The 16,112-nt window shown below is 49.0% G+C and overlaps 1 protein-coding gene across 1 annotated transcript; it reads right to left on the bottom strand.

Moving 5' to 3' along the window:
* Positions 1–7,226: 7,226 nt before the first annotated feature.
* On the bottom strand, positions 7,227–10,967 carry PNMA8A (PNMA family member 8A). The gene is made up of 2 exons (XM_004767793.3): positions 10,697–10,967; positions 7,227–10,548 (listed from the first exon to the last, which is right to left on the bottom strand). The coding sequence occupies exon 2, from the start codon at positions 10,459–10,461 to the stop codon at positions 8,968–8,970; it is 1,494 nt and encodes a 497-aa protein (XP_004767850.1). The 5' UTR covers positions 10,462–10,548; positions 10,697–10,967; the 3' UTR covers positions 7,227–8,967.
* Between the last annotated feature and the right edge of the window lie 5,145 nt (positions 10,968–16,112).

Here is a 16,112-nt window from a genome sequence, read left to right on the forward strand (position 1 = left end):
GTGAGTAGAACATGCGAGGCTTGGTCTCAGGGTCGAGTTCAAGCCCCACGTCAGGAGTAGAGTTTACTTTAAAAAAATAAATGAAGCGCATCATTCAAGGGCATTACCTCTATCTAGTTCCAGAATATTTCATTATGCAAAAGGAAACTCTTAGTCACTAAGCACTGGCTCCTCATTCCCCGATCCTGGCCCCTGACAACCGCTTAATGTACTTTCTGTCTCTGTAGATTTCCCGAGTCTGGACATTTCATATAAATAGAATCATAGGATCTGTGGCTTTTTGTGCCTGGCTTCCTTCACCCAGCTTAATGCTTTCAAGGCTGAGCCACATCATATAGCACGTCTCAGTAATTCATTCCTTTTTATGGCTGAATATTTGCTACTTAAGAAAAATAAAAACTATATGAGTGCTTAGTGAGAAATTGACAAAGTAGGGACACCTGGGTGGCTCAGTTGGTTAAGGGTCTGCCTCACCTTGGGTCATGATCCCGAGGTCCTGGGATCGAGTCCTGCATCAGGCCCCCTGCTCAGCAGGGAGTCTGCTTCCTTCTCTCCCTCTCCCTCTGTGTGCTCGTGCTCTCTCAAATAAATAAATCTTAAAAAATAAAAATAAAATGTATGTTTTGGGCAGAACTTACCTCTGCAAGGTGGGTATGGAAGGATGGGCAGGGAGTCACAGGCATGTTCTGGCTCTTCATCTGGGTGCTGGTTACCCAGGTATGTTTTGTGAAAATGTATCCACCTAAATACTTAAGATTGTGTTTACTTTCTGGTAAAAGGTATTAAAGGTATGGCGTGGGAAGCAGCATTCAGAGATGTTTCATACTGGTTTTTTTCTGAAGATTTTATTTATTTGAGAGAGAGAGAGAGAGCATGAACAGGGGGGATGGACAGAGGGAGAAGCAGACTCCCTGCTCAGCAAGGAGCCTGATGTGGGGCTCCATTCCAAGACCCTGAGATCATGACTTGAGCTGAAGGCAGATGCCCAACCCGCCAAGCCACCCAGGCGCCCGCAATACAGTATTATTAACTGTGGTCATCACGCTATAGCGTTTCTCTTGTTTTTACCTAAATGTCTCTTGATTTCATTTTTACGTTTACGTCTCTGAGCCATCTGGAAGGTATTTGGGAAAACAAGGAAAGAGGTGGAGAATCCAACTTCAGTCTTTTCTTCCAAATGGCCGGCCAGTTTCCTAAGAGCCAGCAATGTTGAGAAAAATCCTTTTTTTCTTTTTTACGAATTTAAAATAAATAGCACCCGCTCAGAGTCTGAATTCCTGCATGTACGACATTCTATTTCTGCATTCATCATTCTGCCCTGCGGTTTTGCTGGCCTGTTTCTTCCTCATGAACAAACTGTAGTAACATCACAGCTTCATAACCCATCCATTGTCTGCCAGCTCTCCTGGCCAGATTGATTTGTGTTCTCCTGAGTGTCCTGGCTGTTCTCAGAGGGCAGCGGATTTTAAAGTGTGCCTTATGATGTCAGGATGTGGTTCAGTTAAACCAAGCCAGACGCTGGCAAATCAACAATGGAGAATTTGATTCATCTGGAATCATTAACATCTTCCAATAACCTAGCATCTGTCCCCTCAGAAATGTCAAGGTCACAGGCTGCTACAGGACAACCTTCTTTAGCAGCTCCTCTGGGCTATTGCACCCTCACCTTGAACTAAGCAGCAACCCCCCTACACACACACACCTAGAGCCCCTTGACCTTGAACTGAATGTGACATCCACACACTTGAGATGTGGATTTCATGCATGATTTTATAAGAACAAATGTGTCAGGTGTGAATTTTAAACACAGATCCATGCTGGGCTACAAACGGTTGTCTTATTTCATTTGTTTACTTATTTATTTCTTTACTTACTTATTTTTTAAGTAGGCTCCACGCCCAGCAGGGAGCCCAGTGCGGGGCTTGAACTTGAGACCCTGAGATCAAGATCTGAACCCAGACGAAGAGTCAGACGCTCAACCGACTGAGCCACCCAGGAACACACTGATCGGAGGGGTATATGTGCCCATTGAGTGGGCTGGCTCTGGCTTACCCCAGGATTGATGGTTGTACCCAAAATGCATTAAACCAGCCTCACTGGTGATGTGGCTTGACTGTTCGACATTACTGTTTTCTGGCTAATTTTTCAGCTCACAGCATGGTCAAGATGAAAATAAAATCTCTCCCTGGTTACTTTTCAAAAATTGCTTTTATAGGGGCACCTGGGTGGCTCAGTCATTAGGCGTTGCCTTTGGCTCAGGTCATGATCCTGGGGTCCTGGGATCAAGCCCCACATTGGGTTCCCTGCTCAGCGAGAAGCCTGCCTCTCCCTCTCCCACTCCCCCTGCTTGCGTTCCCTCTCTTGCTGTCTTTCTCTCTGTCAAATAAATAAATAAAATCTTTAAAAATTGCATTTATAAGAGTTAGAAGTTATAAAAGTTACCGACAGTGAAATGCTCACATTCTAAACTCACATTCTAAGTCCGTAGGTTTGGGCAGTGTATACCCCTGTGTAACCACCAGACACAAAACATTCCACCCCTCCATAGACTTCCCTCCTGCCCTCCTGTCCCCCACTGAAGCAAGCACAGCTATGATTTTTTACTCACCCATAAGTGAGTTTTTCCTGCTTGAAACTTCTCAGAAATGGAACCATACATTAATGGTATAAGCCAAGTGTGTCTCCACACCAAATCCACATGTTGAAATCCAAACCCCCAATGTTATGGTTTTAGAAGAGGCTTTGGGGAAGTAATTAGGTCATGAAAGGGATTCGTGCCCTTATATGAGACCCCAGAGAGATCCCTGGTCCTCTCTCCGCCATGTGATGGTACAGGGACAAGTCACCCATCTACAGTCCGGAAGAGGACCCTCCCCAGAACCATGCTGGCACCCTGATCGTGGACATCCAGCGTGCAAAACTGTGAGAAATACATATCTGTTGTTTATAAGCCACCTAATCTGTGGTGTTCTGAGCTAAGACAAGCACACATGTATATTGAATGGCTGCCTTCTTCCCCTCACCATAGAGCCTTTGAGATCTGTCCATATTATTGTGGGTATCAGTCCTTCATTCCTTTTTGTTATTAGTGACATTCCCTTGAATGGACGTGCTGCCGCTAGCAATCTACCCAAGGGAAACGAAAACATTTGAGTGATTTCCAGATTCAGGCTCTTATGGGCAAGATGCTGTTATGAATATTCATGTATGCGGCTTACGTGGACATGTTTTCATGTCTGTTGGGTAAACACTTAGGACTGGAATGCCTGGGGTCACACGACAAGGGTTTAATGTTTTAAGAAACTTCCCAATAATTCGCTAAAGTGGTTGTATTCTCTCTGGCTGCTTTTATTTAGTTAATTAATTTGTTCCTTGTTTAGTGATTTGTGTGTGGTTATAATATTCAAAGAGTATTTAAAAGCACGATATCACTACTGTCTCCCCAAAATAACAACAGTGACAGTTTCTTACTGCTTTTCTACTTATCACTTTCAGAGAAATAAATTATCCATATACCAGCACTTATACACAAATCTTCCTTTCTCTTTAAACAAATGCGATCTTAAAATGCATTCTTGTGAATTTCTCCTTAAATGATGGCCTAGAAAGCCTTCCATGTCAGCACATGGTATTTCTTCCTAAGAATGCAACGGTGGATTTAATCAGCCCTGAAATCACAGGCACCTAGAGCATCTGCGGACAAATCTGCCTTCCCACCAGCAGTGGGTGAGACCGACCATTTCCCCACAGCCTCACCAACAGTGGCTTTTTATCTAACTTTTACATTTCTGATTGTCAAAAAACTATATTTTATTGCTTTTCAAAAATTTTTAAAAGATTTTATTTCTAAGTAATCGCTCCACCGATCGTGGGGCTCGAACTCACAACCCCGAGATCAAGAGTCACATGTTCCACCAACTGAGCGAGCCGGGCACTTCATTGCTTTTGATTCTTAAATAGGAATGGGGTTGAGTGTTCCTTTCATGCACTTATTAGGCATCTTGATTTCTTTTCTCTAAACTACCTGTTCGTGGCCTTTTATATTTTTCTGTCAGGCTGTCTTTTTCTTCTTATTTCCCATTAGCTCTTGGTGAAAGAATTAGCCCCATGCCTGTTATGTAATGCTGTTAACATTTGTCCCAGCCATAAACCCATTTGTGGTTTATCCTTTTCCCCTCACTTTCTTTCCAGAGCTAAAAAGCACAGACTCTGTGCTTCTAAATGAATTAAACGATGTATGGCAAGTTTACATTGTTACATGTTATGTACATATTTCTTGATGATGTGGTCACCCCCTACCTAGCATGTTTCCCTCCCACCCCCCCGAAATTTCCGTATCTCCCCATTAGGAGAACGATTTTTCAAGAGCTCCCTTTGCAGAGCCAGGGTAGGGCTTTGGTGAAACAGAGCCAGAAGCTTGAAACAAGAAATGCAGTATCGTTAATGGAAATGCTTAACCTCGGAAGACGACTTGTCTTTCTCAAAGTCCCACAAGTCGCAGGAGAAATGCTGCCTTCCCACAGAGCACCAAGATGATCCCTGAGACCGTGTTGGCATGTTGAGACCTGCCCTGCATTCTCACGCTAGTACAGGACCATCAGGCCTGGACAAGAGCCAGGCTGGATCCTCGGGAGCTGTGGCTGACATGTCACTGAGCCGGACACATGTGCTGGGTAGAGCCGGCCTCCTGGGGACAGAGCTACAGGCCTGGATGTGCCCTGCGCTGAGTTTTAGCACAGACCCCGGAGCTCTCTGGTCTAGCCTGGCACCCTTTCTGCCACAAAAAGTGCAAATCTATAAAAAAATCTTTGTGTTGACAACAGATCTTTCTCCTTTCGAGGCCCCTAGGTTTTATAACCTGCTTCGAAAAGCCTCTCTCACACCCGAATGATGGATGAAGTCATCTGTATTTTCACCTACAACTTTTGTACTGATCCTTTTTATAGTTTTTCTTTGATCGAGCAGATATATCTTTTAAAAGGAAAACTAGCCACAGGGATGAACCTTGAGGACGTTGTTCTCAGTGAAGCAAGCCAGTCACAAAAGGACAAGCGCTGTACGAGGCCACTTACAGGAGGTGCCCAGACTAGTGAGGCAATGAGACTGAAAGCTGAACGGTGGTGGTGGGGTGCCCCGCTGGCTCGGGGGTGGGGCGCACCGCTCTTGATCTTGGGGTGTACAGAGATTACAGTTCACAAGATGGAGAGAGCTGGGGGGATAGTGTTGGTGACAATTGCAGGACAGTGTGAATGTACTCGATGCCCTGTGAATTGCACACTTAAAAATGGTGATGATGGTCCAATTTATGTCAAAACTCACCCAACAGGTCACTGAAGAATTTGTGCCTTTCCCTGAACATAAAGTATGAACAGGCAGTAAACTCACATCTTTATTCTTCACCTAGTTGTGATCCAGCATGTAATGGGCAGCTCTTTCTAGAGCCCCCATGGGTCCCTGGCCCAGTCACCGTTGCTAGTGCGGTCACCCCCTTCCTCACTGGGCTTCCAGCTCCGCCCTCACCCCTCCACCCCTACCCCGCAGCCTGTGAAAACCTAAGTCTGATCACGGCCCTCTGCTCAGACCCTCCCATGGCTCCCGACTCACTCAGACTGAAGGCGAAGGGCATCCTTTCCGAAGCCTATGAGCCTCCCAAACAGCCCTGACCTCACCTCCTCATTTCCTCCTCGTCCCCCCCTGCTCTGGCGGCGCCGCAGCCTCCCCCTCACCTTCTCTCAGCCGCACCCGGCATTCTTCACGCGGACTCTTCCCTCTGCCTGGGATGCTGTGCCACCAGCCGGCTGCCTGTCTCCCTCCCTCTCCTCCTGCCTGTGTGTTTAGATGTCACCTCCTCAAGGAGGCCCTCCCTGACCACTACATGAAAGAGCCAGCGCTCCCTCCCACATACGCACTCCCTCGTCTGGACCCTCTTTCCGCTGTGTGTCTCAGCATTGGATTCACCATCCCTTCGGTATCCGCAGCTCGGTGTGTGCCCGTCTACCTCCCGGCAGAATGCCAGTCCCAGGATGGCAGGAATCTTCGACTGGTTCCCGCCTGTCACGGAGCCCATGCCTGACACCTCAGGGCTGGCTGAACTCATGGATGAGCACGGACACGGCCTTCAGGGCCTCAGGGGTGTACACGGAGGCTCTTGGCATCACTCCCATCTTCCTCAGAGGAATGGTAAAGGCCCAGCCTTGCCCCCAGCACAGCCCTGAGCAGAATGCTGGCCCCCTCCCAGAGAGCGGCTGGGAGGCTTCCTTTCGGACAGACGAATTGCCGACATCTCCCTGGTCCCCATCCCTGGGTGGCCCCCAACTTCAGGCCAAATGAGCCTTCCAGATTCTACTGGCAGCCTGGGTGAACTAGAGGGAGTGCTGCATCTCGGGAGGTACTCAAAGACATTGGCCAGATACGGCTTTTCCATGGAGGGAGAAGAGAAAAACACCCAATCGATAAGCCTAGTACCCAGCCCTCTCAGTGCCTCTACTCGAGCGCCTCATTCCCTCCCCTGTCCCCAGATGCCTTCTTCCCTTTTGGTCTCTCCAAAGGTCACCTCCATTGACCTTTCAGAAAACCTCACAGGGGAGGGTGTTGGGCAGGAGAAAAACTGAATTTGTAGCTGAAAAACCTGCTTCTGTCTGAGGGGAGGGGAGGAAAGGGTTTTCCTCTTCCAGCTGCTCTTTGAAACGAACGAACATTTTCAGATAAATTCACGTCACCTGTTCCCGAAACTTCTGGAAACCCCAAGATCTGGGGGAGAGCCCCTCACGTGGGTGGCAGGCCACGGACAAAGAGGACACCTCAAAGGCATCTTTTGTCACGGAAAACTGATGATCCTTGCAGGATTGACAAGAGCTCCCGCCAGGCTGGGAGTCTAGTTGTTCACTGGGGCGGGGCCCTCTTCTCAAATAATCCAAGACCTCACCTAGAAGCGCATCTGCAGACTTAATTTGCTACATTTTACTTTGTAACATACACGTTTACCTTTACCCATCTTGGCGGCACCTTTTAACACAGTGAAGATCCAGTGGGCCCAGTTTTGAAACCGGGTGCTGGGGAGTCCCTGGCTCTCCTCACCTCGAGAGGCCAGGGCGCTCCTGCCTTTTGTACAAACCCAAGGAAAACCTCCACGTGCACGGATGCGGAGCAAAGAGCTGCCGTGGAAACCGATTTCTTCCCTCCTCCCTGCCCCGCAGCCAGGCATCCTCAGTGAAGACTCACCCAGGTTTTTGGAATTGTCACAAGACGTTTATTTTCAAGTTGGAATGATTAACAACATCTAACAACTGTGCACATTCCCGAGCACAGAAACTGAAGTCAGGAGAGAACCCCTGGGCTCATGGAGGGCTAAAACTCTTCGGGATGAGAGAGGATTACTGAGCGCCACGGGAACGGGCGGACGGGCTGGCTCACGGCTGGACACCGCAGCGTACCAAGGCCGTATGAGTTACAAATGGAGACTTCTTCCAGAGTGCTGCGCTACAGAGCATGCGCGGGACGCCGGCTCTCCCACTCGCAACCTCGCTCTCATCAGCCACACTTACAAGAAGTCCGGCTGTATGCAAACAGATGGCAGAAACAATTCACTGGAGACCTGCGCAAAATCAGGCTCACTTAGGAACACAAGGTAACATTCTGATTGTCTCCTATCTGATAGGTTTTCCTTAGGACGAGTTCAAGTTCCAGCTTTTTTTTTTTTTTTAAAGACGTGAGAAAAATAGATTTGGATTACATCTTTGAGCATGCCTTGGGTCTCCTGGGATACTGTTTGAGAACCACTTATGTTGGGTATCCCGCCCCTTTCCCCTACACACACACACACACACACACACACAGATACAGTATGCTAGTCTATTCAGAGAACAGAAATTAACAGCTGACTTTTTAAAGAATTTTTTTCCTTTCTTATTATAATGTGGAGGGTTTGGTGGCGCTGGATGGACTCAGGGCTGGAAAGCCAACAGGGCCTGAGTCCTTCCCTACCCATCACCCCTCCTCCCCACAGGCTTCCTGAGAGCATCTGACTCCAAATGGGAACCCAAGTACTGTTTTTATTGACAGAACCTAGATCTCAAACACTTCAAAGCCTAAGCGCACACTCTTTTCCTCCAGAACTAACTCCTGGGACCTTCCTGCCCTCTGGCAGGCTAATGAGGATGGAAGCGGAAGAACACAGGCACCAAGAAAGGCAGGTCTGCTTTGAAGATGTCTGCTTAACTTCCTGGTCGGCGAAGCACACAGAAGATGGGAGAAAACGCCAGGCCCTGCATGCAGACACCGGCTCACTCTCCGGGAAGCAGGGAGCAAGAATGAGAGGCAGAACAAGGGGGCCCTGCCTTTGTAAGGAAAAGTGAATATTCTAGGATTTTCCCAGTCTGCTTAGCAACTCTCCAACCTCTGAAGGTGAGTTGAGGGGGAGGGGCAAAAGCAGGGCTGGCAGAGAGAAGAGCAGAGAGGTGCACCTCCCTCCCTTGTCTCTCCCACCAAAGAGCTTGCAGATGGTTTTTCTCTGAAAGTCCCATCTCCTCAAACTGGGTTCCTACATGTCAAAGTCATGGTGTGTTCCATAAGGAGAAAAACTTTGCTCCCCATTGGATGCTTCGTCCTTGGTCTTCCTTCAGCTCATCGCAGGTTGTCCCCCAAATCAAGGCTTTCTGGGTTCTGTGGATAAATTAGAAGATCTCACCAGGGAAGGAGGTGTTCTTTGGAATTTCTTTCTTACTTCCTTGGACCTTTTAAGTGCTTGAAAATGTCTATCCCCCAACCAGGCTTCCAGAAAACTTGACCCTCCAAGTCATGGACCCTGACAAATGTTCTCACTCCCCACTATTCGATTCTGATGAAGGGAGTTGGGTTGGAGGATGTGGCAGAACGACCTGGGACCCCCACAATGACACTCACCAACAAAGGAGAGGTGGGGGGTTCGCCCTTCCACCTCCTGCTCATAGATGTCCCCAAGGTTGGCCTTCAGGGGCTTCTAGGAGGAAGGTCAGGGCTTCCACCCTCTAAAACCTCAGCTGGTGGGACACCCGCCCCCTCCGCCATGCTCGCGTCCTCCTCGAGCTCCACCTGACCTGCGACGGCCCTAAGCGCCTCTGCGCCCACCTGTCTCTCCTGCTCGGATTCTCCACTCAGCTGTTCGCCGGCACAACCCAAGTGACTTCTGTTGCCATTCTGACCACTGGAGGCCTGAAGAGAACCTTCTGGCTTGGCCTTTGGGCCCCGAGAAGTGGAGGCCAGCAACCCCACCGGCTGGGGGCCTCGTGGGGCCTTCTGAAACAACCCATCTCGTCTTGAGCTCGGCCCTTTCTTCCCCATCGCTGGCTTCTTCTTGGCATCTTCTGACTCGACAAGGACATACGAAACAGGGCCCAAGCTCACCTTCTTCTTCTTTCTCACAGGGACAGGGCTCTTTGCCAAGGCCCAGCCCATGGCCTTCTTCTTTGGGGGGCCCTCCCGACCGCCACCTTGGTCTGACTGTGAAGCAACCCCAGGGCTCACAACTTCTGACCGCGAGTCATGGGATGAGCTGCTGGGAGCCCTCCAGGCACATTTTGCCACGGGCTTCTTTAAGGCCGACTCCTCCTGCTTCACGCGCAGCTTCCTTTTGCTCCTGATGGAATCGGAGACCTCCATGTTTTCAGCCCCAGCAGCCTCAGGATCCTCCAAGGAGGCCGAGCTGTTGAAACGGCGGCCTCTGGGCTTCCTCCAGAGCACGGATTCCTGCTTGGGTCTTTTTTTCTGCTTCTTCTTCCTGGAGCGACTTTTAGCTCCAGCCCTACGAACCAGAGGTTTCGGAGGGTCACCTTCGTCTTCTGGGTCGTTGCAGCTGACGAGATTTTCCATCTTCAAAGCGGAACCTATTTCGGCAGCCCACCCTGGCTCCTTCTTCACCTTCCTCCGCGCGCCTGAGGTTGAGGCTGAAGCTACCTGGTCATCAGCACCTTCTTCAGCCCCGGCTTCCTCACGGCTGCGGATCTCAGCATCCATGTAGAAGACGATCTGCACCACTGCCCCCAAGAGCACCCCCAAAGCATCTGCCCAGTTCTGTGAAGGCCGATTCTGGGGCCGTGAGGGCTGGCCAAGCTGGAGCAGGCGGACCACATCCTCCCAGGTACGCCCCTCAGAATCCAGGAATTCATTCAGATTTTTTAAAAACTCAGCATCCTGGGTGGGGTCTCTACAAATCACTCTCCAGACGCCCCCCCTTCCTGGGAACTCCCGAGGAATGGCCCTGAGATTCACACCCTCTCCCACCTCAATTAGGGCAGCTTTGGCATTCTCTTCCCGCAGGAAAATCTTATTGAGCACAAAGTATGGGCCCAGCGGGGAGAGGACCCCATTCAAAGTCTCCTCAATTTCCGCTTGACCACAGTCCTCGGGGATGCCCGTGACCATCAGGGACCTATGGATGTCCACTTCCATCCCCCGGCACCAGTCCTCCAGAAGGTTCATGGCCATGGTGCGGACACCTAGCGCCTCTAATCCCACGCGCACTCGACAGTCTATAAGGTGGCCGAAGGAGGCAGCGGTCCCCAGATATTAATCCTGTAAGGTGACAGGAGAGGGAGGTCAGATTCCCCAGAAGACGGCCAGGCTCAGAGATCTCAGCTGCCCTCCCCCTGCGCTGCGGGCCTAGAGGCCTCCTCGCGCTTTCCCAGGCCCCTCCTCCCCAAACCAGGCCCCGGGTGCTCACAGGTGTCCTGCGACCGGCCAAAAACTGCGCTCGGCCCTGCCCCAGAGCCTCCCGGCAAGGATCTCGCAGCCCCGCCCCCGACTGCCCAGCCCGTAATCGGGCCGGGGACAGGCCGCCGGGATGCCGCCGCTCGCCAGGAGCCGGCTCGGTTGCTTCCCGGGAACGCGCCGAGGAGAGGACGTCTGCCCCCGCTCCGGCCCCGGCGGGTCACTCGTCGTCTCCCCCGGATCCCGGCAGCTGCGCGGAACAGGGGCCGGCGTCGCAGCGCGCGCTTGCGCACTTGCGTCCTTGCCGCTCCCGCGGTCGCCATGGCAACCGGCCAGCGCTCCGGAAGCGCGCTCCAGGCTGGAGATCCCAGCGCGAGAGTGGGGGTGGGGGCGTTCAGCAGCTCCTCGAGCAAAGGGTCTGCGCGTTCGTCGATTGTCCCTCCAGACGCACTCTTTCCACACTTCAGTTGAACGTGGGCCTCGGGGACCGGGGCGGAGTGTCCTGACTTCCACGATGGCAACCAACTAGTCCTCCTAACCTCTGCCTTTCTGCTGGGTTCAGCCCACGGGACCCCTGGGAACCACCAGAAACCCGAGGGCGAGAGGAAAGAGCCGCTTAGTCGCCACACCCCCTCCGAGTTCCTCTAACAAACAAAGCCCCAGCTCCGGACAACCCTTTCATTCGCTCACCGTTATCCTAGTTTCAGAAACATCCAGGAGCTTCTAGAAACTCCCACCTTCCGCCCCACATGTCCTTCACGCCTGGGTATAGCCTCGACTCTCCTTGCTGGCTCCCTCAGCTTGCTGCCCGCAGGCAACACCTTTGTTGATCGTTAATGCTGCGCTTCTCAATGACTCGTTAGAGGTGCTGTTTCCTGTCAGGACTCAACCATACACCTGGCAATGCTGCTTACTGGCTGCGCAGCCTCGGAGACTGAGCTCTCCAAACTCCCTCCTCTTTTCCCTAAAAGGAATACCAATAAAAACCTTCCTCATCAGCACTCTGAAGGTTCAGGGACATAACATATGAAAGATGCAGCAAAGTACAATTGTGGCCCAAGTATTCAACCAAAATCTGTGATTTGGATTCCATTTTGGAACTGGGGCCTTTGCAAGACCAAATAGCCAAATGCGGCTCCGCTGGCATCCCTGAACTTGGGTGGGATCGATCCTTTGAGCTCGAGGCATGGGTGTGCGTGCCCAAGGTCCCATGATATTTCATGAACAAAAAAAAAAAAAAAAAAAAAAAAGGACATCATTCATATTGTTAAATCTGAGTATATCATTCCAATAAACACTCCAGCTGTAACTAGAGTTTAAAAATATTATGTAAAAAAAAAAAATCTTATGTACCTCACCTGTGGAAATTCTATTAATCAGCTGAAGAATGAATGTGTATCATCGCACAGTAGTTTTAAAATGTGGCTGTCGGGACGCCTGGGTGGCTCAGTTGGTTAAGCAGCTGCCTTCGGCTCATGTCATGATCCCAGCGTCCTGGGATCGAGTCCCACATCGGGCTCCTTGCTCGGTGGGGAGCCTGCTTCTCCCTCTGCCTCTGCCTGCCATTCTGTCTGCCTGTGCTCGCTCTCTCCCCTCTCTCTCTCTGATAAATAAATAAAATCTTAAAAAAAATAAAATGTGGCTGTAATTTTTTTGATATTCCTATTGAAAGGTGGTGATCTACGTCCCTCTTATTGAATCTGAGCAGACTTGTAAATTCTTTAACCAACAGAGAGTGTGGTCAAGGGGAAATGATTGGGCCAAGAGCATCAGGAAAGGGAATCTGTGTGACTTCTCATGTAATAAAGGGCCATGCGACTTCTTCCTTGTTTGTCGAGACACTGCCATTCTTGGATCCCTGAGCTCCAAGGAAGAAGATGGTCAACTAGCCTCTGGCTGCCATGTTGTGAGGAAGCTCAAGCCAACTGGCAAAGCCGCATGCGTGTTCTCTGATCGACAATTCCCAACTGAGCCCAAACTTCAGATGATCTTGGCCCAGGCACCAGACATGTGAGTAAGGAAGCTTCTAGATGATTCTATCTCCCAACCATTTGACTCACTCCCAATCATTTACATCTTCCCAGTTGAGGACCAGCCGTCATGTAGCAGAAACAAACCATCAGTGTTGTCCCCTGGTGAATTCCTGACACACAGAGTCAATGAATGTATCAAAACAGTGTGTACACTACTAAGGCTTGGGGTTGCCTGTTAGGCAGCAAGAGATCATTAGAAGATCCCGCAAAGGTGAACTACAATGATGATCAATGATGATTAATAAAGCCTTACTACAAAAGAAAAGAAAGCAACAGCCTTAAGTCAGCTCCTCAAAAAAGATTCCCCTAAACAGCTTTTCCAAGCAGGACACAAGGATGCACTTTCATGGGATTTTCAGTTCTGTGGGATTGTTTCAGTGAAATAGCATCATCACCATCAACCAGATCTTCCATCTTGTGAACGGAAGGGGAAACAGATTTTCTACTATAGTCAGTTACTTTTATCAAAGAAGGAAATCTTTTTTTTTTTTTAAGATTTTACTTATTTATTTGACAGAGAGATCTACAAGTAGGCAGAGAGGCAGGCAGAGAGAGAGGAGGAAGGAGACTCCCTGATGAACAGAAAGCCTGATGAGGGGTTCAATCCCAGGACCCTGGGATCATGACCTGAGCTGAAGGCAGAGGCTTTAACCCACTGAGCCACCCAGGCACCCCAACAAAGATTGGTGACATGTCATCATCAACACTGGTCAAAAATGTCTTGTTAGCCATCTGTGCTACTAAGTGACACTAGCAAATACATTTTGAAAAAATAAAGTTGTGATACGAATTTAAGGGTTTTGATAATTTTTCAGGTTTGTTCCTATGTTCCCTGAAGTTTATTCTATTGATCTTTCGATAGAAAATCGAAATCGAAAGAATATCTATCGATTCTATTCCACCTTTGCCTGTGACCAAATACCCAGCCACTCAGTATTTTGTCAAAATGTGTATTTGGTCCAGACACACAGCCGGCTCTTTTTAGTATTGTAACAGCAGGAGTCCCGAGGGGCCTTCCCACTGTTGAGCAGACTTTTCTTTTATGCTCTCTCCAGTGAACCGGGGATGGTTGAATTGGTGGGTCCCAGAAAGCACCAAGAGGGTATAGCTTAATTGCTACCAAATGGGATATTCTCATTAGAAAATTCTGGCAACTTGTAATGAAATCTAGCGCTAACACAGGGAGCTATTGTAAAGTTGCTGATTGAGAATAGATCAATTGAGAAAGCACAAAAACGCCCAGCATTGATGAAGAAAAGAGCAGCCAAAACTCTCATACAGATGCATGGCTGGCGACAATGTGAATTTTGGAAAACTCTTTAGCTGTATCTACTAAAGCAAAATGTATGAAAGCTCTACAACCTGGGAACTCCAATCCCAGATGCATATACCCAACAGAAGTGTGTTCACTAAAAGACGTGGGGGTTGGATGGGAAGTATATTCATTGCAACACGAGTCATAAGAGCTGTGGTCTAGAAGCTATCCAACAGAATGGATAATTGTGGTGTGTTCCAACAATAAAATATTACTCGGTTAGAAAGGATGAGCTACAACTACACTCCAACAGTGTGGACAAATCTTGCAACTATGATGTTATGCCAAAGAAACCAGACACAAAAGCATGTATGGTATGACCCCATTTATTACATGAAGTTCAGGAGACAGACATAATCTATCTAGGCTATTAGAAGTCGGGACAGTGGGGCGCCTGGGTGGCTCAGTGGGTTAAGCCCCTGCCTTTGGCTCAAGTCATGATCTCAGGGTCCTGGGATCGAGTCCCGCATCGGGCTCTCTGCTCAATAGGGAGCCTGCTTCCTCCTCTCTCTCTGCCTGCCTCTCTGCCTACTTGTGATATCTCTCTGTCAAATAAATAAATAAAATCTTTAAAAAAAAAAAAAAGTCGGGACAGTGGTTTCCTGTGGAATGTCCTGATGACTTGAACTAGTGAAATCAGCAAATGAGAAAGAATAGATAGGGTAGAGTCTAGGGGAGACCAGGCATGAGCTTTAAGTTGTCTCTCCCAGTGGAGTCATATGAACAGAGTTGACTTTTTCCAGCAACAATGGGTGACAGCACATCACACAGTATTGCCTACAGGTCAGCTCACCTGAGCCACAGTGTGCACTATGTTTATTTCTGGGTCCATCACATAGGTGTGGAGCCCCTGTGTAGCTGAGCTCACTCTGCCTCTTTGACTCCAGAGGTCAAAGTGATAGTGCATGGCTCAAGGCCCCCATGATGAATGGCGTTGTTAGTATGGGATTCTCCAAGGGTTTAGAGGTCAACTAGGAGTGGGTCAAGAGCCAGTCATTTCGGGGCACCTGGGTGGCTCAGTCATTAAGCAGCTGCTCAGGTCATGATCCCAGGGTCCTGGGATTGAGCCCTGCATCGGGCTCCCTGCTCGGCAGGAAGCCTGCTTCTCCCTCTCCCACTCCCCCTGCTTGTGTTCTCTCTCTCACTGTGTCTCTCTCTGTCAAGTAAATGAATCTAATAAATAAATAAAATCTTAAAAAAAAAAAAAAAGAGCCAGTCATTTCCTTGGAATGTGCGGGTTTGGACAACCCCGGCCTGCTGAGTTAACCCCTTATTGCATGGATGCCTATCAGTGTATCCATCAGGGATCCATCAGAGAAGCAGATTGCTAAGTGTTCCAAAAACACATACAAGATACATAAATAAATGTTTGAGGTTAAAGATTTTAATTTGGGGTGACTTGGCGGCTTACTTTGTTAAGCGTTTGCCTTCAGCTCAGGATACGATCCCAGGGTTCTGGGATCAAGTCCCAGGTCTAGCTCCCTGCTTAGCAGGGAGCCGCCTGCTTGTGCTCCCTGTCACGCTCTTTCAAATAAATTAAAAAAATCTTTTAAAAATTAAAAAAACACAAAATTTTAATTTGTTTTTAAATATCAAAAGGAATATATAAATAGATATATTTGTAAACATACAATGACACATATGTATGTGTTTGTGTGTGTATGTGCACGTGTATGGGTGGGTGAAGGTACGTGTATGTGTGTGCATGTGTGTGTTACATAGAGTTAGCTACCTGCTCCCTCGCCTGCCAGGGACCCACAGTGATTACCAGCAGATCTAAAAATACTTTTGAAGCCCTCTGGATGGAAGTCAGTGCTGTGGTTTCCATGACAACACATCTCCCGTTAACCACCCCCCCCCCACCCCGCAGCCCCAACCCTTACACTCCTCTCTGCACTTCCGGTTTGGGGTCACCCAACCAATCCCCTTCCTTTCTGTTTCAACTTTGGGTTTTTATTTTGTGTATGTGCACCTAATTTTTTAAAATTTATTTTTATTTTTATTTATTTATTTGAGAGAGGGAGAGAGAGTACACGAGGGAGGGGAAGGAACATGGGGAGAAGCAGACTCCCCGCTTAGCA

Source organism: Mustela putorius, unplaced genomic scaffold (genome assembly GCF_011764305.1).
Source record: "Mustela putorius furo isolate JIRA1106 unplaced genomic scaffold, ASM1176430v1.1 tig00000196_pilon_pilon_pilon, whole genome shotgun sequence".
NCBI lineage: Eukaryota > Metazoa > Chordata > Mammalia > Carnivora > Mustelidae > Mustela > Mustela putorius.

Excerpts from the sequence above, each read along its gene's own strand:
- PNMA8A (XM_004767793.3), bottom strand. The coding sequence starts at position 10,461 with ATGGCCATGAACCTTCTGGAGGACTGGTGCCGGGGGATGGAAGTGGAC.